The sequence below is a fragment of the Pelobates fuscus genome, chromosome 6 (assembly GCF_036172605.1).
Source record: "Pelobates fuscus isolate aPelFus1 chromosome 6, aPelFus1.pri, whole genome shotgun sequence".
In the NCBI taxonomy this organism is placed as follows: domain Eukaryota; kingdom Metazoa; phylum Chordata; class Amphibia; order Anura; family Pelobatidae; genus Pelobates; species Pelobates fuscus.
Genome location: NC_086322.1, coordinates 45,829,961 through 45,857,034, shown reverse-complemented (window position 1 = coordinate 45,857,034; position 27,074 = coordinate 45,829,961). Strand labels below are relative to the sequence as shown.

The window sequence follows — 27,074 nt, the reverse complement described above, 5'->3', positions numbered from 1 at the left end:
GACCTGTGTGGTATCACCCAATGGAATCAAGGACATTGCAGACTAGTTAGAAAACATCCTAAAATGGGTTATTTATTAAAATGGGAATTGTGGGGAATTCTGATGAGACTTTCAAATTTTAGAGCAAATGTGTAAACAAGTCACAAACACGACTATTTTCCCGATTCAGCTGTTGTGGCCCATGATTTATTATTCCCCTCTCAATTGTTCAAAATTCCTGTTTTAAAGAATACTAGTATTTCACTAAGAAGAACACGGAAGAACTCGAAAAGTAGCTCAGTTGGAGAATGTATGCAATTCAGTTATTTGAGAGTAAAATGTGCAGTTCCTGTTTAGTTGGACTTGGTGCCTACATAGTGCTTGACTTGGCAGAGCAGACCATGTGAGCGTATTATAGCAGGATGAGCGAGGCCAGTGCTGATTGCCTGGATATAACTAGACAGACACATACACTAAGCATGGAAAATCTACCCACAACATGCCAACATTTCATTAACAGCAGATTCCATGATCCTTAGCCACAAATCCATACTATGGAGAAAAACCCAGAGGTAAAGTCACATATCAGCTACCCTTGCACTAACAGATACTATTTATTAAGATATATTTGGGGTTAGACCTGCCCTAAACCTTGCAGTTTTTCACTCATTTTCATATCAAGCAATGAAAGGGTAAATGTGTTAAAATAAGACTTTTTAAAAACACTTCACATATGTCATTTTTCCAACGAAAAAGTGAGAAGTAAAACCCATGACAAAATAAGAACATTTTAATTCTGTAAAAGAATGGGGGGGGGGGTTGCCTTATTAACTCTTTAGATGCCTTCTTTACTCCAGTAAACCAGTATTTTGCCCTCAAAGGGTTAACATAATAAAATGATGGGCCTCAGCTCTTGGCCCCTCTCTCTAAAAAAAAAACAGTACATTCTTTGTACTTTCATCTCAATCACGCGGGAGAATGACATCACCAGGATTCATTGGACGGAGGGGCCAATAAAAATAACTGTTATAGACCAAAAGCCCTATTGCAGGGAATATTTTTGGAAGCATGTTCTGCATTCCAGTAAGTCCCTCGCTTCCTAGTGCAAACATATCATGGCCTTTAAAAAAAAAACTTTTACATTTTCAGCAGATTGACTTTCAGCACTGCTAATAACACTGTGCCTAAAACAAGTGAAATATCAATAATAAATAAATATTAAAATTACTATTATGGCAAATGCCTGTGGACTCATGCATGATGAGCAATTCTGGAGCAAAGTTTCAAAAGTGGAGCAATCACCATGGAAACCAATGAAATGTTCACACTGATTGCTACATATCTAGAATTGCTCTTTATACAATAATACCATAGGGCAGGGGTGGGCAATCTTCGGCCCGCCAGATGTTATGGACAACATCTCCCATGATGCTTTGCTAGCATTATGGCCCTAAGTACATTATGGGAGATGTAGTCCAAAACATCTGGAGGGCAGAAGATTGCCCACCCCTGCCATAGTGCACAAGGTCTTCATTTTACTATATGTATACTGAAAAAAAAATAAGATTCAATGTATACATTCAGGTTAATATGTTATACTGTAATGTGTTCTGAATCCCCATGGACTTGCAAAATGTCCACCTTAACTGTAGTCGCAGACTCGCAGTCTGACTATTTTAGTCAATTCAGTTCAACTCACTGTGATACATTGCTTAGTAAATAAACCCCAGTGAACTAGCCAAATCCAACGCAAATATACGGATTTAATTATTCTGAAATATGATCTGTTATGTCTGCGCCAAAAAGGTAAAAACTGTTTAAAATACCATATATTTTGGGTGACTTAATGGTAAGATTAGTTTATGAGACTTTCCAGAAAATGAAAAGGTCATAAGTATTTTGAAGGGTTATTCCAAGCACCATGACCACTTCAGGGATTTGAAGTGGTCATGGTACCCAGACTACCCGAAGTATAACTCCACCTGCAGCAATGTCATTGGAGCATATTTTTATGCACAGAATTGCAATACTTGGCTGAGAGCAGTCAAAGAGGAGACCCATTGCCCGTTTTCTCCATTACTGGGAAACAGTTCTATGGTACTCTCAGCATCATAGCCACTACAGCTTGCTATATGATTGATGGAGTAACCCTTTAATTAATATGAAGAGGGTCACAATTGCATGATATAATAATGCATGATATTTCCTTTGTATTTGGATATAATTTTGGAAAATCAAATTGGAAGGTTCAGGGAAAAAAAAGAATATTTTAATATAGGTGAAAATAAGAGGCCAGACTTGACACTACATTGGTTTAAGAACGGTTTCCTTCAGGATTGCTGGGTATCATGGAAAATTTAATTTAAAGAGCTCTCTAGTGCCAAAATTAGCCATCACCGTATTAGATCAACACTTGAATGACACGGTTAAACACTGGACTATTTAACATCAGTACTCCCCTCCCTGCTTAATTCGCTGTGGCGTTCCTCGTAGATTTCACACCTCTTTCCGTAGGTTGTACAATAGAATTCTCGACATACTATGTCCAAACATATGTATGTATAGAACATGTGATATTTTTTACAAGGCAAATAAAAACTGGGAAAGGATATTAAGTTTATAGACCTCTAAGGACTCTTGTATAGGAGGAAATAAGTTACACAACCTTCTGTTGGCACCTAAAGTACGGAAGAATAATGTTTACAGCCTGCTGAGAATCCACTAACCGAAAACCAGGCAAAGAGCAAATGAGCAGAGATTAAACAGGATAAAGAGAACATGTGCTTTCTCTAGGTGTTGCTGCACGCCTGTCAGACACTGTGTTCAGCTACAGTCTCAGAGAGCAGAACGCCGTGATTCCATGCACGAGAAAAACCCGATAGACCAGAAACTGTACAGCCATATTATCTAGAAACATGATGTTTGTCTTGTTTTGGTACAGCCGATAAGACATATGGGAAAATCATTGGGGAATAAGTTCCTGGTCTAAATTCAAATAGTGTGTTCAAAATGCTGAGAACAGTTTGAGTGACCCTGTAGCGGAGATAATTTTTAAAGTGCTGTTCACAATGGCATTATGTATTTAGGGTAATTAGGTTCATTTTAGTAATGGGGTGTTCATGGGATTATTCACATTAGTATCTGCACTCAGCATGCTGTGGACTCAATACCACAGCATGTCCAATAAGGATTCCAGATCCATAGATGGTTCATGGACACATAGCACTTCGATATGCTGATGGAGATCACACCAAAAGTGCTACTATGTAGCATGCATATGTTACAAAAGGGAAATCATATAATTAATCAGGACAGTTCCCTTTGAATGCCACTTTGATTCTCAATTAACTGGGGGAAAAAAAGAATATTCAGAACAATTCGAAAGTATTCAAAATAGTATATAAAGCTGTTAAAAAAAAAATATTGAGTTTATTAATAAAAATTGTTTAATATGTAAAAAAAAAAAAAGATTACTTTGCCTTGGTAAAGGATCAACAAACATTTTATTTTCTTTAAAAACAGTAGAGTCTTAGCTCAGTACATTACATATGATGTGCAGACATATTACGTCTACACAAGAACAGATGTACTTGGCAATCCTAATCTCCAGTGCCCATAAAGGTGCTTTAAGGATGCAGGTTTACAGTTTTGGAACATCTCTTCCCCCACTGCTTATCCTTTGTATCTCCAGAACACTTTTCTATGTTTTAAAAAGCAAAATTTTTAAACTGAATTGAGAAAAAGTAAAAAAAAAAAAAAAAAAAGAAAGTCATCACAACACTCACTGTTTCTATTTTTGTGAGATATCTTTTTTTCAGAACAGTAACACAAAACAAATTCTTTTTTATTTTTCATGCATTCCAGAATCCCTTAATTGAAAATCCAGTTATGCCAAACATTGGAGGGAAAAATTAAACAACAACTATATGTTCTACATTATAGCTAATTTCAAGATTTGTAAAGTAGGAAATCACCTAGAACCCTTCTTATCATTTGCACTGTGTCAGCATCAGGACAGTGTGATCATGGTTCAAGATGAGCTAGTAACACATGTGGAATAAAGGCACTCGCCCCATCTTCAATCCACTCGGATCATAACGCTTCACTATCATGATCTCGATCTGACAGGATGACACGAGTTAAGCGCTGGTAGCCAGAGGACATCCAAGGCAGAAGGAAATGGACATCCATTTAGTGTTTACTTAGGATCTGCTCCACCAATGACTTCCAGATGTTAGATTTAATTGTCACACTTTGGTATGTTTGAGCAGCAAGACTTGGAAAGGGCAGTTTTTAAATCAATCTGTAAGACTCATCACTAAGTTTACGGCGCCAGAAGTGCCTCTGAATTTTTACAGAAACCCTAGAAGTGATAGATTTTTGTTTTTTACATTTGATGTCCATGTTTATATTTGCAGTATGCTATTTTCTCCTCGGTGGTTTGACAGCTGTTTCTTTGTTTCCCGTTTCAGGAAAGTAATGCAATAGTCAGAAAACAACACAGGCACCAACGCTAACACAAGAGGATTTAAAGGATTTTGCCCTTAGATTCAATTTATTATAGTAAGATCTGACTAGGACCCTCAGCCACAGACTTCCTTAATTTTACAGAATAATTCTACAGAGCATCACTTATCTGGGTACTAGTTGCGGAACTGTGCCAATCAAAAAACAGGGACAACACTTTCGCCACATAATTAGTTATAAAAGGCTAAATAAAAAAAGTATAAAAATGATCAATAATTTAGTCACATTTGAATACCCAAAATAAATAAGCTGAATTTCTATAATACGAGTTCAGGGAATATTTTGCAACTATTTTTGATGACATTATGCTAAAAGGAATATGGCTTAAATATGTATGAAGTAAATGTGGTATTATGGAAAATTGTCAAGCTTATTGTGCAATTTAGGCAAATACAGCTAAATTGGAAATATTCTCAAATTCTTGTTGTAGCGAACAACTATCCCCTCTTGCCTCCCTTTGAAAAGGTATTACATCTACCTTTTTTCCAGCTCTGTGTCTGTCCCGTCACTGCTCGCCCTGCTTTGCTCTGCCTCCATGGCTGAGATGATCAAATTTGATGATCTCAGCCAATCCAATGATTTCAATGAGGAAAGCAATGGGAGGCTAATGCAACATGCGCAGCAATGCTGTGTCAGTCACCATCTCCTCATAGAGATGCATTGATTCAATTTGTTTCTGTGGGGAATGCTCAGCGCCTACATGCAGGGCATGGAGACGCTGAACGTCAGTGGTGCACACTGTGCAGCACTGATCCAGGAAGCACCTCTAGTGGCTGTCTAAGTGACTACCACTAGAGGTGTCCCTAGGCAGTAATGTAAACACTGCCTTTTTACTGTTACCTTATTTATGTTGCATTTAATTTAAGGATTACTTTGCCTTGGTAAATAGATAAACAAAAAAATATATTTATATATTTTTTTACATCAAGCAAAACACATTACATGCATGTAGTGCTGCATAGTACAATAAAGACGGCTAAATGTTAAAACTCCGGTGTTGTGAACTCTGCTTTAAAGATAGCATTGTGCATAAAACTTAGCGAAGCAATCAGGAGGGGAAGCCAACCGATCAGTGGACAAATCTTTACATTTCTCACAGCGTCTAGTGAAATCTGATTTCCCAGGTCGAAGTATTTCTTTCTCCTTTTATTCCACACGGCCATATGTCAAGGTTAGAGACCCTGAAAGCGGTGGGAGAGGTAGTTACAATACAATTACCATTTCTTGTGTTAGCTAACCATTCTGTTTTGTGCTCTTCTAATAAAGCATTCAATGCCGACCAAGCACATTTTCTGGCCAGCCAGGTCATCTTAAGACACGGAACACAAACAGGCTATGTTAGGGAATGGAGACCTGCCACCTCACACTTCTGTTACATTCCTGGGATTTCTCTTTTTTTTTCTCCCAGAAAGCAGAAGGAAGGTTAACATATTCTATTCAGTGTCAAGTGGAGCTCCATCCCTCTTGTAATCTGTTGCCCCGTCCACTTATTCCACAACAGCCCCTCTTTTTCCCATGATTTATATTATCCTCTAGAAGATTTTCCCATCATTTTTAAAATTCAATAAGGGGGGCTCAGTTGTCAACAGCTTATCACTTTCATCCCACGCACCTGTCCATTACCAGAATTTAATTGGGATTCTGGCATTTCCCACAGCAGTCTTTATCACAACATATACAAAGCAGCTTGGACGTATGTCTCTTTATACCAGGCCTTAAATCAGGTGGTTATCCTAATTTATGCTAATATAATTAGGGTACTTAAAGGTTGTGTGGTTACCCTGTTTAAAAGTCAACACAGGTTTCTTGGGAATCAAACAGTTAACGCAATCCATTTCTTACACTTAACCTTTATTTAGATTCTTACTATTTTATTTATTAGTAATTTTTTTAATCTTTTTTTTTTACACAAAAGAGTGGGTATCATTTACAACCATTTTTAATTTGGTCAGCATGTATATGAGGTTTATTTTCAAAGAAAATCTTCTGTCAATCTCTAATGATTACATTAATTAAATTAAATTAATGATTGTGATGGACATATTTACCAATGGATAACAGGATCAATCATTTATCAAGGTACTAAATGTGGAGCAATTGCCATAGTAACTAAAATTATATGTTTATGGGTTATTCCAAACGCAGCACTTTGCTGCAAATCTGCTCTGGTTTTGGCCTTGCTCAGTATGGCTCTGATTGTTGGCCTCTCTACAAGAAAGGTGGTCCTGTTGCCATAATGACATTTTGGTATGGAGACAGACACACAAACGTAACCATGGCTTCCTGGAGTGACAAAGTATCCTAAAAGTAACACAGACTTACAATAAAAATAGGAGCTGGCAGCCATGGGGCAGACTGGCCACAGTTAACAAATACATCAGACCTTGGGTGTTAGAATACATAAATCTGTCATCATTACTAAGGGTATAGGGTCATCATCCTTTTCGCACAATAAAGGAACTGTACATAACTAGTGGGCGAGGGAGTTTAGAACAAAGTATGCCTTTTACAAATACTCTACCGCTGATAGATGGATGTTTGCAGGGAACTTAATGTCTTTAACAGCGTTCCCTGAAAGCAGAGTCTAGGTTTCATAGCTCTCGGGAATTTGAGTCTCGACTCTTCTTTTCCAAACATATTGCCAAAAAATGCTTTCAGCCCCCAATTTCAACTCTGAAATGGCTTCTTTTTTTTTTTTTTTGCAAGGCTCTGCGTACGTTTGTAGAATCCACATTTCTAAAACAAAGATTTTATTCAAAGAGACGTTTTAAATGATGCGCTCGCGTCTTTACTTGCAGAGAGAGAAGGGGGAGTGGGAGAAAAACGGGCAAAAGCTTAAAAATTAGTTTGCATAAATTTTGTAATATCATAAATCTCATGGAAGCAGTCCAAGGACCTGCCCTTGAAAAAGCAGCATCATATTTCATTGGTAAAGGGGAAGCCCATGTGTCAGATACACATTCTGTTCCAAAAGAAACAACAAACATGCAGCTCTTTATTCCTTCTCAATCTAAAAAAAAAAATCATATATATTTTTATAACTTTTTATGAGAAGAACAAAGTTGTGTAAGCTGATTAATGGGTTAAAGGGATTCCATAGCGTTAGGAATACAAATTTGAATAAGGGATTTAAAACCCTTTATTTACTCAGCCAATTCCAGTGCCAGAATCTCTCTGTGCTGGGTCGGCGGGTGGACCTACTGCGCACGAGCGGTGAGCGCTGCAGTCAATGACGCTGGATGTCCTCATGCAGAGTGTGAGGACGTCCAGTGTCATTTAGGGCACCCAGAGTCCAGTAAACTCCCGGAAGTGCCTGTAGTTCCTGATGGAAGACACCCATTAGAGGCTGTCTTAGTACTGTAATGTAAACACTGCAGTTTCTCAAAAACTGCAATGCTTTACATTGCAGGACTAAGGGGACTAGGGACACTGCACCCAGGCCACTTCTATGAGATGAAATGGTCTGGGTGCCTATAGTGTCCCTTTAATGGGTGGTATAACATCCTAAGAGGATATATGACTTGTCAACGAACCATAATTGAAGTGGTTTGTTGAAAATTATTGGACTTGTCCTGTTTGGTGGGTTGTCTTTCTTTTTTGTTTTATTTTCAAAGCAGAAGTGTAGACTCTGAGGTCATACCTCTGCTCACTTTATCTTCTAACAAGATACTTTAAAAATTCCTTCTCTGAACTAACCTGCAAGATTTCATTTAGAAGACCACTCAAACTACTTCAGCTAACTCTCAACCTAAGAATACACATTTTACATTGGTGGAGAGTGTATTTAAATAGTAACCAATGTACAGCTGTACTTTCTGTTTTCAGTATTTGTTTAGCTGGAAAAATACATGATGATGCATTTTTTTTGACATGTGTTACAAAAGCAAAACATCACATAGCTTTCTTACCATATTATATAAATTTACTCTGCAGGGATAAAACAACCAACAATACACCCAGGACCGTCAAACATACCACAAGTGTGTTTAACTCAAAGGTCCTGTTTAAATGCTCCACAGAATGCATAAATCCTGAGATGACGGCACAGGAATTGTTCTTACACAATAAGATGAGAAAGTGTTAAAGGGACACTATAGTCACTAGAACAACTACAGCTTCTTGCATTTGTTCTGGTGAGTAGAATCATTACCTTCCGGCTTTTTGCTGTAAACACTGTCTTTTCAGAGAAAATGCAGTGTTTACATTAAAGCCTAGTGATAACTTCACTGACACTCCTTAGATGGCTGTTAAAGCAGCTTCCTTAAAGGACCACTATAGTGACAGGAAAACAAACTTGCCAGGGCTGTGTTTGACTTGTGTTGGCTCTGCCCCTGATCTGCCTACTTCACAGTCTCAGCCAATCATGTAGGAAAACATTCTGATTGGCTCTGAATACCACTCCTGATGATGTCGGCAGACAGCTTGCAGGTCTGAGGCAGACAGGGGCAAAGCCAGCAGCTACAGGCTTGAATACAATTAAGATTTTACTATATTTGGGGAGGCAAGAGAGGGCCAGGGAGGCCATATGGTGGTTTTAACACTAAAGGGTCAGAATATATATGTTTGTGTTCCTGACCTTAATGTTTCAATGTGTTTGAACCCAAAGCAGCATGTTCTATTTGGGAAATCAGTTGCATTTTGACTACAACTTAGAACCCATAGAGTCTTATTCAAGCTAATTTAGTTTCACGCATGCGATATACATACATGCCATAATCATTGATGGGTCCTGTTAACAGAGATCACAGTGAGTCATGTGACATGCCTATGAGTTCAGGTAGATGTAAAAATCCTCATGGCCTCCAGTCTTAGTTGAAGGTCTTTGCCTTGTAATAGGCACACACAGCTATGTTGTAGGCAGGACGGCGATAGCCCCCAAAATTGTATAATACAACTCATTGTGAGGTTAGGAAGATGAGCTAAGCTCCCTAAATTCCTGTGACAAAATACTTTAATTCAGCTCAGCATTGCCATAACATACCAGTCTAATCAGAGAACACACTTGGAAAACAACCAAAAGGATGACAAAGGGTCATACACTCCCAAGTACCCCTTTACAGATCCTGATAGACTAGAGATTGATACTTCTGATTACATACAAAGTACATAACTGTCTCTCTCTTAACCTCTTAAGGACACAACGTCTGGAATAAAAGGGAATCATGACGGAATATTTCCGTCATGTGCCCTTAAGGGGTTAAAACAAACATACTCAACAAATAGATAAATGGTCATAGGGGTGTTAGCCCTGCTCACAATACTGACAGTCCTTGCCAGTTTTAGAAGTATTATCAATGACACAAAGCAGTCATAATAAATTATTGCAGTAGACCTTGTCCTTGCCTGTTATCAAATGAAAGAAAAACAGAGCCATGGATCTTCTCAAAACCATTCCCGAAACACAACAAACCATGATGCATTTACACAAGGAAGAATACAGCTAAGATAAAGCACAGACCATACATAGAAAAAAACAAAAACAAAAAAAGAAACAAGAATTAGCACACATGGTGAAAATAAAAATTCACGATGATTTTCATACTTTATGCAAGAAACAGTTCACTCAAACGTGTGACTAGAAATTGCCTAACAAGCTCACATTCTTATTATTTTTTATTATTTTATTATTTATGCTAGTAAATGTGGGATGCCAAACTAAGGGATGGATTAGGACCCTTTTTTCATATTTTCCAAGTTGGCCATTTTTCCAGCACAGTATAGATATTACATTCAAATACACATTTTTTCTATATAACAGGTCCAGTTAAAACAGTTCTCGTTCTAGTAGTAAAAATAACTAATATTAAGATACCCTGCATTTTAGTTATGTAAATACAAATACAAAACTGTCCAAGAACAGCACTACTTACTAATAAACGCAAATCTTCATTCAAATGTATCTACTTGGAAGGCTTTGCGTACTGTGCTCACAATAAGCAGCGTTTTGGTTTGAGTTTATATTTATTGTTGTTTTGGGCCGTACTTTATAAAATTGCATTCTTGTTGGTTACGGGAAAAGATTCTTCTCCCAGAGCTTGTAATTTTCGTTCTTGTATTGTAATTGGCATTCCAAATTTTGTGGTTAGCCACAAAGCCTGGTTGATTTGACTACTGGTGAAACTGTCGCAGCCCGTGTTCTCTGCTTCTTACTACATCTCCAAGAATGAGCCTTTTTTATCAATATCAGTGTAATACAATTGTTGATTATTGCTTATTATTGGGTTTATAAGCCCTAAGAAAACATCAGATCAGCAAGTGTAAAATGAGACGCTGAAATGTTTTTGCGCAGCCATCCTCCAATCAACACAGAAAGCACTAACAATAAAAAATGTATATGGGACACCCACCCAGAATATGCATTTCTTTATAGTGGTGTTTCTAAAATCACCCAATTTATGTAAAATATACAAAGAGATATCAGCATACTCTATACACTTAATAAAATAACCTCTCTCTAGCAAAACTGAATGACTTTAAAAAAAGACTATATTTAAAAGAAGAAAGACTACCACAACAAGAGGACATAGTCTTAAACTAGAGGGGCAAAGGTTTAAAAATAATATCAGGAAGTATTACTTTACTGAGAGGGTAGTGGATGCAAGGAATAGCCTTTCAGCTGAGGTGGTAGAGGTTAACACAGTAGTGGAGTTTAAGCAGTTGTGGGATAGGCATAAGGCTATATCAGATAAGGTCAGGGACTAATGAAAGTATTTAGAAAATTGGGCAGACTAGATGGGCCGAATGGTTCTTATCTGCGGTCAAATTCTATGTTTCTATGTTTCCACTTGGTCATATTGTGTTTAACCCACCATACACATTTAACTTAAAGGAACACTGTACTCACTATAACAACTTATTCTAGATCTAGATGAAGATGTTGTAGTGCCTATATTTGCCCCCCTCCACATGTCAATATTTTATTAATTAGAAGGCTTGGAAGCGCGGCTTCAAGATATGCTTTGAAGCCCTCTGGATAGGAGAGCCGGGACTGAGCTTCCTGGGTCTCATATTCTGAACATACCGTGTCGTCACATGCATGTGCTGCTATGCAGTGATTCTCTATGGAAGAATCTTAGGCAGGAACATTGGATTTTCGAGTCATCCTTAAGGTACGCCTCCAGGATGACATAATACCAGGAGGAGTTCGCAGCAACGCAGGGGGAGAGCGAGGTGAGTTATTTGATTAATTTAGTTTTTTTTGTTTGTTATTTACGCTTGGGGGAGGGGGGCTGCGCTGAAATTAGAAGGGACATCGGGACTGTAGCATTAGGATTACAGATATGTATTCCTATCGCTATAGTGTTCCTATAGGCGGAAATGACCAGCAATGATCCTATGTGGCCACAAGGGGGCATTTTAAAATGACCTGTTTATCTCTTGGCTTTCTATGGTGTCCAGAGAAGTGGGGCACCAGAAGCAAAATCTTGGACAGACAGGTGCATAACCAAGACTGTCCCATCAGATCTGTGTTGGTTGGCAGACATACAATGGTTTGTGCAGCTTCTGAAGATCTTAACAAAACTTGAAGAGGCAAGACTAGTCATGATTAGGTCAGCGAATGGTCTACAGATGCTTCAAGAGCCCAAATTATTATTAGGAAGCTGTGTGTTTATGTAGTACTTATACTAAACAAAGCGCATAGAGACATATAAACATTTACATAGTTTATAAGGTTTTAATATGCTTTTAATCAAGCTACAATTATTTTATAATAAGATATAATTAAAAGTAATGTAAACGCTGTGCTGTAGGCATTATGCTGCTTTTGAAGAAAAAGAAAAACGCTAAAATCAGACAGACCATGTAAAACATTATACATAGAGATGGTTCTCTGCTAAATTAAATAAAACAGGCCAGAGAGGAGTAAACCATGTTTACAGAGTGTCCATTAAGGAAATAGACAACTGTACCATACAGAACTACTGCCCTAGAAACCTAAATAATGTCTGTAGCATAAATACACCCGAGGCATCAATTGGTTCTCCATCATTTTACGGCTGACAATGTGTTGATTTTAAGACACTGCAGCTTTCTCTACATTAAACAAAAGATGTCCTACATAAAGGGCCTGCTAGCAAAATAACTACTGTACCAAGATCACTTAAACACATTAGTGCAGAGGCGGGTCAGCTTAGATCCTCAGAGTGAAATCAGATGGTTTGACCTTCTGCATCATCCCGGCTTCAAAGGGAAAATGTGAAAATTGATTGGAAGTGGCTAATGGATTAATGAAGCCTGAAGAGTAATTCTGTCCCATTCAATGTCGTACAGCGTCAGAGGGATCTTTTTTTAAATTTTATTTTATTTTCTATTTTGTTTAGAAACAGGAACAACAAGAGAACATTTGTTCAGATTGCCATAAGTCAATTGCCTAATTTAAAACAAACTACCGTAAATTAAAAGGAAAAAAAAAAGAAAAAAGAAAATAAAAACCTTTAGAAAGTCTGTGAAAAAATATAATCAAACATGACAATCTAAAATATGGTTAAAATCAACAGCTTTTAAAGTAATGGGTTTCTAAAAGAGTCACCAAAACTGTCTGACTACGACTCCTAGAATTCTTTCCCAGTCACAGCCTAAAATCAAACAATGCAAGAAACGCAGAGTCTGACACCCCAATATTACTGCAGTTAGCCCCTTCGCTGCATTAATGGAACACAGCCAGAGTACAGGATGAACTGATGACTGAGCTCTGATAAGACAGTGCACACATCTGCACAAGCTGTAGTTTTAGGACTGCGGGATTATCCTCATTCCTAAAATTTATTTGTACAAAATGCAGTACACACAGACGGCTTACTGGAGAAATCCCTGCAAAGGACATTTTTGGAAGCTAAGAAGTGGATGTTTATTCATTTCCATGCATATATTCCTAATCCGCTGAGCTTATCCTATATCTACACTCTGCTGATCTTAAGCATCTGGTAGAAGCATGTGTATGGTATGTCAGCAAACTGTGGAAGCTCTCTCCCTCTCTGTTCTACTCTAAAGTCAGACATCTGAAAGCATTAAGGAAAGAGTCATTTCAGCATTACAAGAGGAAGTTTCTGATATTGATAAACTATAAATAGGAATATAGCACATCTGCATGGAATTTGCAAGAGAGACGATCTATCACAGTCTGCCCAGCTGAGCAATGTGCAGGTAAAACGGGATACATTTAAAACCAGGGATGTGCAATTGGACTTTTCTAGCGATTTCAGATGCTGTCACCTATATCAGTGACTGGCTGGATGTGATGGGATTTGTGTGATAATACATGCTTTAGGGCACAGCTGCCTCGTGATGTTTTTGTAACTTTGTCAATGGGCTTAGAATCCTGGCAGGACTATAAGCAGTTATTTATATCTGTTGATGCACAATATTTGTTTTATATATTTTGTGGCTTCACATGTGAGTTATAAACAAAAAGGTGCTAAAAATGCGCAAATTTAAACGCAGGTGCTTAAAGGGACACTTTAGGCATGAAAACAACTTTAACTTAATGAAGCTGTTTCAGTGTATAGAATAGATTATGTCCCTGCAGTTTCACTGCTTATTTATCTGCCACTTAAGAGTTAAATCACTTTTGTTTCTGTTTATGCAGACTGACTCCATGAAAAAAGGGCTTAAATTTCAATCAGATGCTAACTTGCTTTAGAGGTTGTGTAGGTTCCTGCAGGGTCTTTAGGCTATTAACAGAGCAGGAAGACTGTGCAAGTCACATTTTAACTCCTAACTGGCAGCGAATTTAGCATTGAGGCTGCAAGGACATGATCTATTCACAAAAACTGTTATATACTAAAAAAAATGACAGAAACATTTGAAAAAACTCCCTATATAATAAAAAACAGAACCTTTAATTATCCATCAAAAAAATATGAAATATATAAAACCATGTAAAAGCATTAGCTTCTGTCACTGAATATGAGAGGCACAACTATAGACCAGAAACTAGTCAGAAAATATTCTATATAAAATATACAATCACAAATCTTGTTAAAGATGAGTGTCTTTAATCAGATTTGAAAAATGAGAAGGCAAGGGATTCACACTGACTAAATGAAGATCAATAAAGATGTTACTTGAAATAGACTATCAGACAGTATGCCAATCCTAAAATAGTATCAAGGGAGAATAGAAATACAAAGCGAACATGATTTGTTCTGTATTCTCCCTGTATCGCGTGATAATTGGTAACATAGTGATGATACAATGTGATCAGGTGAGCCTATCTCATAAGCAGTGAATTTTTTTTATCCTAAATTTAAGAATATATCAAAATTAGTATAATTAATATGTATAATAAATAGGGAGAGCCCTAGTCTGTGTACTCCACACATCCCAAAATCCTAGTTCAGATGTTCATCCCTAAAAGGATAACCAAATATATAAGACAAAACAGTAAAACAAGGGGAGTGGAGTCTAATCCATGGTATGTCAAAAAGTGTATTTCAGAATTCCATCATCCCTGTTAACACTAAGACCACCACACACTAAATTAAAACTGAGTGTATTTGTTCAACATCACTATTGTATCTTCAAGATTATGAGTGCATTTGAACACAATAGAAATACTGCTGATCAAGGAAAACGTTGAGGTTGAATGATTAATATATGCTTGTATAAAAATATATAATTAGGGAAGACATACCGATCACGATGAGGGTGTAGTTCACATTGATACTCCCAAATCCATTGGTTGCTTTGCAGATGTAAGTTCCTGTATCCTCACTTTCCACGTCTTTAATCTTCATCCCTTGCTGGTAAACTCGGAACCTCGTCCAGCCGGGGTGAATGGTCCGTCCATCCTTCATCCACATTGTAAGTGGAGGTGGATCACCTTCCACAGGACACAAAAGTTTGATGGTTCTTCCCAACCGGACGGTTTGCCTGTGAATGACTTTATCAGCAATCCGTGGGGGACCTTTGGGAAAAAAAGTCAAGTCACTTTAAATATTTAAAAAATTTCACTTGTAAAAACACAAAACTAGTTATGGTCAACATGTTAACACGTTTCTTTTTTCATACTATATACCAGAATAGCTGTTGGCATATAGTTCAATTTGGGACTAAAATGCCTAGCCAAATAGAGTTGTTCTAACAACTTCTTATCTGCATGATGACATGACATTTATTCTACACAACAATCAAAAATGACATAATTGATGTTGGTAACAAAGTCTCTGTTGGGCCTATGACCCGCTCCCTTTTCCCTTCATGACAGACTAAAATTTAAATCTGGAGAAAACACATCACACCGTATGAGCAAAGCACAATAAGTATAGATAGTTAGAATACTTGAATAAATCAGCATTGCATTTTCTAATCTACAAACTATAACCACACAACAGCTAACAATTAGATGGTAAAGTCATTAGAAAACAATGTACTTGATTAGAAAACAAACGTAGAACCCTTAATAACACATTGTGCTGACATCAAATGTGAGCAGGAACATCTGCCATCTGCCAACTAGACCATTTTTCTACTGCAGACATTTGAAGAAGAGGCATGTTTTAAGCAATATTGATATCAATTCTAAAAGCAAAAGTTCAAAAAGAGGAGACCCTTCCAATTACGTGTTTACTTTTTAAAATCAATTATCAACCACCCAATAAACACCCATTCCTTCCATTATGAGTGGTTTTGGTCAAACTCTGATTCCACTATTAAATTATAAAAGCCGGGCAGCTTTCAAAAGCAGAGTTACAGACCTGTTACTAAAATGACTGCGTTATACCATTGAGACATTGGTCAACCGAACTATTTCATTTGGGCGCTTCTGCCTCACACTATTTGGAGTATTTTAGTTATTAGATTTTAGAGTTTTTTAGCTTTCTGCCAACATCTTGCAGATAGGTGATTACACAAGAGTCACAAGGGGTATATCGTGTGATGCGTCCTCAGCACTTTGAAGGAATCTGATATATCAGATTTCAGCGTGTTTGCTGAAACCGTGCCCACGGCTGTTAACTATTTTTCACGTTGAGATACCCTCTGGCATGGGTCCTCATCAACGTTAAAAGTCTTATCTTGAATGAATTAAATGAAAGATCATATCAGTACCTAGGCAACAATTCTAAGGACAATGAACAGTTAAATAAATTATGAAGTAGTACAAAACGTTATTGGTTCAGACAACTTGAATTTAATAATTTGTCAATGTTAAATTGGGATTGCATTGGTTCTTTAAAGGGGCATTGCAGGCACCCAGACCACTTCAGTTCATTGAAGTAGTCTGGGTGCAGTGTCCTCTTTGCACTTAGTGTTGCAATGTTAAACATTGCAGTTCCAGAGAAACTTCAATGCTTACATTGCAGCACTAAGTTAGCCTCTAGTGGCTGTATCCCAGAAAGCTCATGCTCTTCATGAGGACACCCAGCGTCAGATTTTTCCCCATAGGAAAGCATTGAATCAATTACCGCGCATTAGTGCCTGTTCATCGCCGGATGTCAGAGGGGGCGGAGCGTTGACCCAGCACCAAGGGACCGGCGCTGGGATAAGGTGAGTAAATAAAGTGTTTGGGGGAGCGCAAGGGAGGTGGGAGGCAGGGGGAGCTGTAGTGCCAGGAATACAGCTTTGTATCCTGGAACTAGAGTATCCCTTTAAGTTTGTAACATGTCCAGTTCTTACTTTAATATCACAAATGCCCAAAAAAATAATCTTGTAAAGCAGTTCAAATACTAGAAGAGTGCAAGAAATAGTGAAGATCAAGGTCCCACATATGATAGATTAATTATCCATTTACATAGAAGCAAAACTGTATAAAAAAAAGAAAACTTCAAGTATTGATTTGATAGCCAGATATACAAATAAAATGATAGGTAGATAGATGATGCACTAATCCTACTATGGTGTGATGTTGTATGTCAGTGACCATGGGTGCTCCCACCCCTCCCTCTCTCTCTTAAAAGGAAAATTAAAGGGACACTATAGTCACCCAGACCACTTCAGCTCAATGAAGTGATCTGGGTGCCAGGTCCCTCAGGTTTTAACCCTTCAGATGTAAACATAGCAGTTTCAGAGAAACTACTATGTTTACATAGCAGGGTTATTTCAACCTCTAGTGGCTGTCTTCCTGACAGCCGCTAGTGACGCATCTGCGACGCTGGATGCGATTTTCGTATCCAACGTGCAGAGCGTCCATAGGAAAGCATTGAGAAATGCTTTCCTATGGACTGTTTGAATGCGCGCGCTGCACTTGCCGTGCATGCGCATTCCGCTCCACTAGGGAGCTGACGTCGGCGGGGGAGGAGAGGTCACCAGCGCCGGATTAAGGTAAGTAGCTGAAGAGGTTTTAACCCCTTCAGCACCAAGGGAGGGGGACCCTGTGGGTGGGTGAACACTTAGGGCACTATAGTGTCAGGAAACCGGGTTGGTTTCCTGACTCTATAGTGATCCTTTAACAAAGAACCAAAAAAAATAAAAATATAGAACCAACTCAGCGCCAGTCAAGTCTGGGATTTAATGTCCTACAAGCATCTTACACAATGAATAAAAATCAAACAAATACCTGTTAAATTAATCATTGTTGATTTAGTAACTGAAATGTTCTTGTATTGTTAGTTTATATCTCCATTAATTGTATGCATTGTGTTTATAAGGTGATCTTATGTTTTTTTGCACTTGTAACATATAGCGAGTTCTATACCAATGTTCCTAGAGTAAACATTTTGAACAATCCCTTTTGACAAACTGGCCTAAAAACTTTAGACTTCTGAGCAATGTAGTTACCACATTTATGTTGCTACAATATAAACCATATGCAGTTTGCTATTATACCATTTCTTTCTATTTTGTTACAGTACACATGCTGCATGGGATGTATATTACATCACCACCCCTGCTCATAAGGGAACTCTGGTCAATAGGCCAACAGATGGTGAAAATTTAAATTATATGTACTTTTATTACCACAATATAAGAGCATACAAAATGCTGAAAATTGAATACAATATACTTAAAGGAAAACTCCGGGCACCAATATAACTTAAATGTATTTGACAGGTGCTGGCCTCATATTCATGCTGTTTTTTTCTACCTATTTAAATATCTTTAGTTTTGCAAAAATAAATAAAAAGGTTTTGCTTTTTTTTTGTAGATTATTCCCCCTCCCTTGCCCATGCCTACCCTTTTTAGAAAATGTCCCAAATGGGAATAGAACTTTGCCAAAGACAGATTAGTGTTAGCTGAGCGGCATGGTCAATCACTGCCCTCCTCTTATCTGTATAGTAAATCATAGCAGTGCTAAAGGGAACAATGGCAGATAGACTGTGGGGCGGAGTCTTGTCAGAAACTCCGCTCAGACTGATCTCTCATTGGCTGAAAGGAGTACGTACTCAGGGTACACCTAATAAGGAAGTTGCTTTGTTAAAAAAAAAAAAAAAAAGGAGCTGAGATGTGAAAAAAAAAATACAGAATGAATCCAACCTATCAAACTAGCTTATGTGTGTTGGTAAGTCTGTCTGTGCGCACACACAGTTTGTTTGTAAAAGTAACACTCCAGTGTTTTATTTATATTTATTTATAACGATGGAGTGTTGATGTTAACTAACCCATAACCCAGTCTCAAGAGGGTCTGCACACGATAGCTCTGCTACGCATTTTGGAAAATCATTCTTTCTTAATAAAAGTGTAAATTTCTCTTGAAATCAGTACTTTTATTAAAAAAAAGGAGTAGCCATTCTGTTAACCCCTAAATCCGTAACGACATGGTGCATTGGTAAACCAGTAAATACATGCACACTGTGTTGGTTTATCACTCTGTACATGCAAAGTGCATTGGTAATAGCTTTGTACATGCGCACAATATTGCTTAATCAGTCTCCATGTGATCATTGGCTAATCAGACTTTGCATTCACAGGACATTGGATAATCATTCAGTGTGTGCATAGCACATTGGTTAATCAGTCCATGTGGGCACAGCACTGTATTTATTAAGAATGTAAGCTCATTGAGCAGGGCCCTCAATCCCTCTGTTCCTGTGAGCCCAACTTGTCTGGTTACAATTACGTGTCTGTTAGTCCACCCATTGTACAGCGCTACGGAATTTGATGGCGCTCTATAAATAATTATAAAAATAAGAATGAAGTTTGTGTATGCACAGCACGTTGTAGAATTAGTTTGTGTGTATGCGCTATACTAATCTATCTAAGCAAATGTGCTTGTGTGCTAAAGGGTACACATGTTTAGGCTTCTCATTGTAAATAGAAAATCACTAAGCGACCCTCGCTAGAAACACAAGCAACTGGACAGTCATTGGTTTTGTCTTTTTTGTTTGTTTAACACAAACTTTAAAAAAAAAAGCAACAAAAAAAAGCACAGCCATGGATCCCCCACCTGTCTTCAAGGACAGCTGGGTAATTCTCAATGTATATTGTAGCACTGTGCATTGTAAAAGACCTTCTATGGAAACCCGAGTATGGATTACTGCATCAAATGTAACATACAATGCCAAACAAAGTACTTACAAACAATTGCCCTATAATGTATGCTGGAAATCATTTTTTTTCTCCCTAGAAATGACTTGGATTGGACTTTCTTTGTTTCATAGTATATCTTGGTTAAGCATCATGGGAGATGCGGCTTAACCATGGCTGGATTGCAAGATCTAGCAAAATGGTTTCCCACGTGGTGCCCAGTCATAGATAGCACTTCCGCTTTTGCTGGACTACATTACCCATAATTTTCTGGCAGGACTCTGGGGAAATTTAGAACAATGACAATTTGAAGTCAACGCTGTTTACAACCGTATTGCCAGTTTGTGAAATGTACCTATGGCTACAAAAAAAAAAAAAAGAGATTTTTTGCATGCAGAAAGTCTAAGCCAGAACGAAATATGTACTAGGGTAAGTGCTACTCCTCGAGGCAGTCCCCAAATAATATCCAGCCCTGCATTCCTAACTTCCTATGAACCACTTTTAATGCTAACCTGGGGAGAAAACATGGTTCTTGAAATCAGTCATGCCTGAGCCTCATTACTCTTACTCTCTATGGAGTGTTTAGTGAAAAAAAAAACCCACATATGGCTTGCATACCCATAATGAAATTGTCCCTAGGAGACTGCTTGCCATGATGCAGTTCAAAGTGAACTTTATTAACACATTAAACATAATTACAAAGAGGAAATTCCAAGGAAGGTCATGGAGTATGGGTAGATTTTGGATGGGCAGGCAATTTACATTATTGAGGGAGAATAGGTTTAGGAGTCTCTGAAGACTTAATAAGGTTTAATAAGTTAATACTAGGATAGTTAAAAATAACTATCAGGGGTACTTCTTTAGCTATGTACCAATCCAAACCGTAACACTTACTGTAGGTGATATGGCAAGTAGTTATCACATTTTCAACAACTGATGGGCACTGTGCGTAAAATGATGGCATGATTGCCAGGAGTAGGGTTTGGTGCCTTGGACGGTGGTGTGTGATGTACAAACTTGACCACTTCAAGCAAATAATAGGTCGTCTCTGTCTATAAATACTTTAAATTCCCCAAAACACCAAATTAAATCCATATTCATCAGTAGCGCCCAATGGGCCAGGTATCTGGTGGAAAATCACGACAATTATTGAACATGGCGTTATATCCCCTATTGTAAAGGAAATGAATATGCGCGTGATGGAATGTTAAACAACGAAGGCTCTTCCAGAACCACTGGGGTTAAAGGGCTTCATTTACGAACAAGCATTTCATAGCTCTTTGTTCTATTTTTATGTTGTATAAATGAGCTATTACACTTACACAATGAAAACAATGTCACTGCCATACATCAAAGTCCAAATAAAAGCCACTTAGAGAGCTCCAGAGTCTCTGTGTCTATGCACGCTAAGCAGGTGGTTCCATGTTTGCACTGGCTTGTCTCACTAACATGGCTGCATGGAACAGCTGCAATGCATTGTATGAAGAGAGCCGAGTCAAAGAAGCCCGCTACTCTCCCTCCAACGCAATTTAAAAAAAAGAAATAAATAAAAAATAGAAAACATCCATAATTATCAGCTAGATCCCACCTCCCCATATGGGCAACAGTCCTATTATTTTATATTTGGTCACTTGGAACATGACATACATTGATGTTACAAAAAACAACAAGAAAAACAAATCTTGCCAAATGAAATGATCAGAATGCTGAGCCAAGTGTGGGGGGAGTTCCGATGCCATCGATAGAGTATATCTGTCAGTATGGAACAGTGACTTTTTGGGAATGTCAGAGATGGATGGGAAATAAGGAGGACAGTTCCTCACAAGGCTTCTCTATCCTCTTCTAGCGATTCATGTATAGTTAAGGTTTTTTGCATTTTTTCTCTAATTAAAAAGCGAAGGAAGATTATCTTTGCTGGCCATTGGAAGTAAGTGTCATGTTTACGGCTCAGCTAAAACATAGGAAGTAGGCAATTTACTGTTTAACATGCAAGAATGGAGCTCATTATAACTGATCATTATTTAGTAACTCCATACTTTGTTATTGCAATGATCATGCATATTTTTCAAAGTAAGAAATACTTCTAAGAAGACTCAAGTGCTATTTTTTTCCCAACTAGACAAAATATGAAGAGGGTGCATGTCAAGCAAAGAATATCAGCCAGATCTGTTATTTTATGCTTTCCTCAATAGTTTAAACACCTAAAAATAACACACGAAAAATCTTTCAACCTATCTGTGCCGTCTCCGTGTCTCAGATGCGTTTGAGTTGTAAAAAAGATCAGACAAGCATTATATCTGCTATACAGACAAATCACACATGAGTTGCTTCTCTGGGCAATAAAAAAAATAAAAAATAAAAAGAAGTTTATTACCGCTTTAATCACTCCCAGAACAGGACAAAATGACTATCTAAAGAGGGACTGGTGAGTTCTGTGCAGAATCTAGTAGAGAACATTCCACGCGTGCTGTGGCACATCCCCCAATGTAAGCCTTTTGGTAGCAGCTTGGCTTCTTACCTGAGGTCTGGTAGAGGCCTCCCTGCCTTATGTACAGCCAGGAGCTATTGTCACTGAGCTGAGCCTGGCAGTGAAGGACTTCGTTCATTGGCTTAGAGCCATCGTTGATCATCTCAAGCAGTAACGTGGAGATATAACAGAAGCTCCTGGCAGATGCTTATGGTCGCTGAGGAGGCCGTGCTGAGAGGCCCTCAAGAAAACAAACAGTTTTCATACTTACAAAGGGGAGGGAGGGGGTTGCAAGGGAACCCCTGGCATCATAACCACTACAGCACACTGTACTGGACTTAAAATTGTGAATGGCTTAAAAGGCACAGAGACCACTTCATGTCAATGAAGGTATTTTGCCCTCCCCCGTTTTAACACTGCAGCTGAAAACATTGTGATCTGCAAGAACGATAATGTTTTCATTGCAGGGTAACCAATAATTGCTTCCATACTGACAGCCACTGGAGTAGCTTCTGCCCAAACAGTGGTCTGATTTGTGCAGCTCTTTTGTGCATGCGTACTAGTCTTATAATGCTTTCCTATGGGAACCTGTTGGATTGGCTGAGATCATCGATCTAAGCCACAGAGGTGGAGCAGCTTGCCGGAACCCAGCACTGCTGGGGAACCCTGGCAGTGGGGGCCCAGTCAACTATATTGTGACTAGGGCTCTATAGTGTCGGGAATACACATTGGTTTTCTTAATGCTATAGTGTTCCTTTTTAAAATGTACACTACTCTGCTAAGAACAAGTCACAGAGGCTATCAGAGCATTTCCTTTCTTTAAGGAGGAGACAGTGTAAGAATCTGTCGGCATAACTTCTGTCATTGCAGAACTAGGATATATATTTCACGGAACAACTATTCTGATCAACATACAGAGTTAGCGCAATAAAAACATGAGCACTGACCTTGCTAACATTCTCTCATTTCACAACTCACGATAAATACATTGTAGGTGAAGTGTATATTTAAAGAAGAACGCTCACTCCCCTGAAAATTGCATCATTTTATACCTTGTATTAACCTTTTATCATGCAATGCCCTGTTTTCTTTTAAATATCTATGAAAGATTTTGCGGTTGACATCACAATCCAGTTCAGTTCTGGCATTGTCATGGCACACACTTCATTGGAGAAAGAAAACTAGAAACATTGGAGCCAAAATGGAGATTTTCTGTTAGCAGAACAACAGTGGGGATTTCTACATTTATTTTTATTTTTTTTATTGCATATCTCACAAACATATTTGTTAACTAAGAGGATAATTCTACACATTATAAAAAAAAACACAAAAATCTTTTTTTTTTAAATTGATGCTTTCCCTTTAAGGCAAGGTCAGACCTCTCCAAGCAAAATCCTATATGTGATTACTTTGACTTAAGATTCCATTTACTATGGCACTGAAACAAACATTTCTATACGCATAGATTTTAATATGCACAAAACTCACATTTAAGTTACCTGTCACGTTAGTAACACAGATGCTTTCAAATAATGACATCTCCTACTACAAATATTTGCTTGGTATAAGAAAGAATTTCCATTCATAGAATCGTGCATTCACTAAATAACAAATATCTATTTGTAGGAAGTAATGTTTACAGGTGTATTCATTTATTTTTAAGGCTCTTGCACATTAGTGGTGTCTTGATAAATTACGTTTTCATTGGCAAATGAAACTTGCAGGAAGACAGATGCCATTCTGCTTCCAGTACCCAGATGTACTACACTAAGATCCATAATGGGCAAATGCCCTCAGAGGAATTCAATCTATAAAAATCTCACCTCTGCTGACCCCATTCTAATAACCACAATTACGGCTAAAACCAGTATCATGTGGGCACATATTTGCATTACATGAAGTTATTATTTTTTCAAAAAAAGTTCCAGCAAGTAAATGTTGACATATCGCAAGGAATTGTAATGGTGTTCATTTTTTTTTTTTTTAAATAAATTCATTTTGTCTAAATACCTAGATATACCTGACTAAGGTGAGTTTCTCTTTATCTGTCTGTTTGCTGTTCTATACCACTTACAGAGACATACTGCACTATTGGTCTCCCTAAATTGGTGTTTTCCATTTGAGGATTGGTATCTACATTCTCCAGATGACAGGTGAGGTGCTGCCTGGAAAAAGCACAACTGTGCATAGGATTTGAGCTCATCACAAATAGGCTCAAGAACAAGTGAGTGTGTAATCTCTGTTATCGTAAATCCGCTGCTCATCTTTAAAAGCTGCACTATGTTATGTTTCTTTTCTTTTTTTTCACATGTATTATGAGATTTGCTTATTCTCATGGAGTGTAATATTTATATGGTAAGCATTGTCGGCGCTCCACTATATGCATTTTGGGTTCCACCTAAATACGGTTGTAAATTTTCAGAGATTTCGATGTGGAATAAGGAGGACACCCTATATGAGTGTTTTGAGTTGCTATTTTTTACTATTTATTTATAAGTGCTTGGTTTCACACACTTCTTGGTTGTCCTATTTGGAATCACTTTTGTAATTTTAATTACACCTATCCACCAAAAAAATCAGTACCTGAAAACAAGCAGTGTATTTTTTACTAATAAAATTCCTTAGTACAAAAGAGCCAGGGTCCACTTGGTTTGACTACAGCTCTTTGAATCTCTGTATTCTCTAGTTATCTCCACCACAAAATGTATTTACATTCCCTGTTAAGTAGATACTAGTAAGAGCTGCCAAGGGTTTGCAAGGGTCTTGAAAGAAGGAACACCGACAAATATGTATGGAACCTTAAATGTAACTTAAGACTCTACTAAAATAAAGATTACCTTATTTTCAGGAGATTTTCTGGAAGATTTTCCTATTCATAAGCCTTTTTAATGCAGTTTAAACAACTCATGAGAGCCACAGAGACATGCTCCAAAATTTCCAAACCCATCGTATTAAATCAGTATTGACAGTCTCACCAAAACTGCCCAATATTCAAATAGATACAGTTTAGCCGAAACTAGTGTGTACAGGATCAGACGAAAAGTAAAAGGCTGCATTAAGTGTTTTAATCAAAAAGTATATTTTGATATAATATGTTTGAAAAGGGCAGCCTATTTCAAATATGAGGCATGGTCAATAATAATAAATAAAAAAAATTGTTACTGCCTTTTACTCTCCATATAACCCCCACCTCAATATTTACCTAATAATAGTTTCCCATCCCTTATATGGCTTTCCGTGCATATGTTAATGTCAGCACAATATTACATGATATTATCATCAGAACATATTTTTTCCATATTTTTTCAGGCTTAAAACCTTAGACTTTCATATATGTTTGTGTATTCGACCTGGAATACAATACACGTCCAATTTAAAAAAAAATAAAGCCCATTATTTGTTGCTCAATTAATTCTTCAGTGAGTGTATCTTATAAATATATTCTATTCCTTTTCTTATAAAGTTAGACAATACTGCCTTCGGTTACTAGCCTCTGCACGTAACCAAGTTATCTTTCAAATGTACACACGTATCAGTCCAGTCTATGAATATTGAGACTATGTCATCCCTTTTTATTACTTGACAGCTAAATGTCACTCAGTGTCGGCAGAAGAAAGTTGAAATCAGTTTAATAAAAGGGATACATCAAAAAAGGCATATCTCCAAAAATAGGTCTATGACTTTGAATGCCGGTTAACGGAGATAAACAGTAACTTGCAAATGTAAACAAGCGGTGAATTATGCTTCTTTTTCTTCCTTCTTTAGTTTTGACAAGGTGGAAAGCAGGCTGGCATGCAAGCAGATATTCCACTACCCCACTAGTATTCTGAGAATAATTTGAACAACACAGCAGGCAGATAAAAGAATCAGTCTACATGAAAGGAGATGGGATGCACAGTCTTCAGTCAGCTGTGTGCATGTGACAGTTCCCAGATTAGCAGAACCTAGAAATTGTATTAACCACCAAAATGTACTTAGAAATGTGTATTGACAACCAAAATGTCCCTGGTAAAATACACAGTTCGTGATTCAGTATTGTTGGAAAAGCTTTTTAATTGGATAAACTTTTAAAACAATTTAAAATATCTGGATATATTGATATATATTTTTATACTTTGATATTTAAAAAAAATATATGTTTTAAAGGTTTATCCAAAAATATGAAATCATTTCAAAAGCATATCCAACAATACAGAATCGAGTGAATAAATATAAACGTACATAGACATGAAGAAATTTTCACTTTGAAGGAAACACTTTGCAAAGCAAACTAAAAAGCTACATGCTCAAGGAACTAGGAGCAAAAAGTTCTACCAATGTATCTGAAATAATACTAATGGAGCTAACAACTAAACCAGGAAATGTGGATAACTTAAAAGAAAAAATGAAGGCCAAAGTAGCAGAACTGGACAAAATTCTCCTCCTCCAGCATTTTTAAGGTTGGCTATTTTGGCCTTAGATTTACAAATCCCTCGTCGGTACTCCACAATTTATCGTTTATGGAATAACCTTCACAAGAAGTCAAGTACAAGGTGAAGGGACAAGCACAGTGTGAGGGTAGGAACGGATCGCTCCCCTGTTAGCAGCCTATTCTCTGTAGAGAGCTTGTGACTTTGCCTGAAGTGACAGGCTAACAGCACGCAGATCAACAAATACACACTTAGGCAGGTCACGCTTTTAACTGCTGGAGCTGTCACAG

The 27,074-nt window shown here is 37.7% G+C and overlaps 1 protein-coding gene across 1 annotated transcript in view; it reads right to left on the bottom strand.

The window, feature by feature from the left end:
• The window catches only part of FGFRL1 (fibroblast growth factor receptor like 1), a 133,608-nt gene that overhangs the window by 45,379 nt on the left and 61,155 nt on the right, over nt 1-27,074 (bottom strand). Inside the window, exon 3 of the mRNA XM_063457647.1 lies at nt 15,140-15,412. Within this exon, the coding sequence (XP_063313717.1) occupies nt 15,140-15,412 (273 nt within the window). The remainder of the gene's footprint in view (nt 1-15,139; nt 15,413-27,074) is intronic.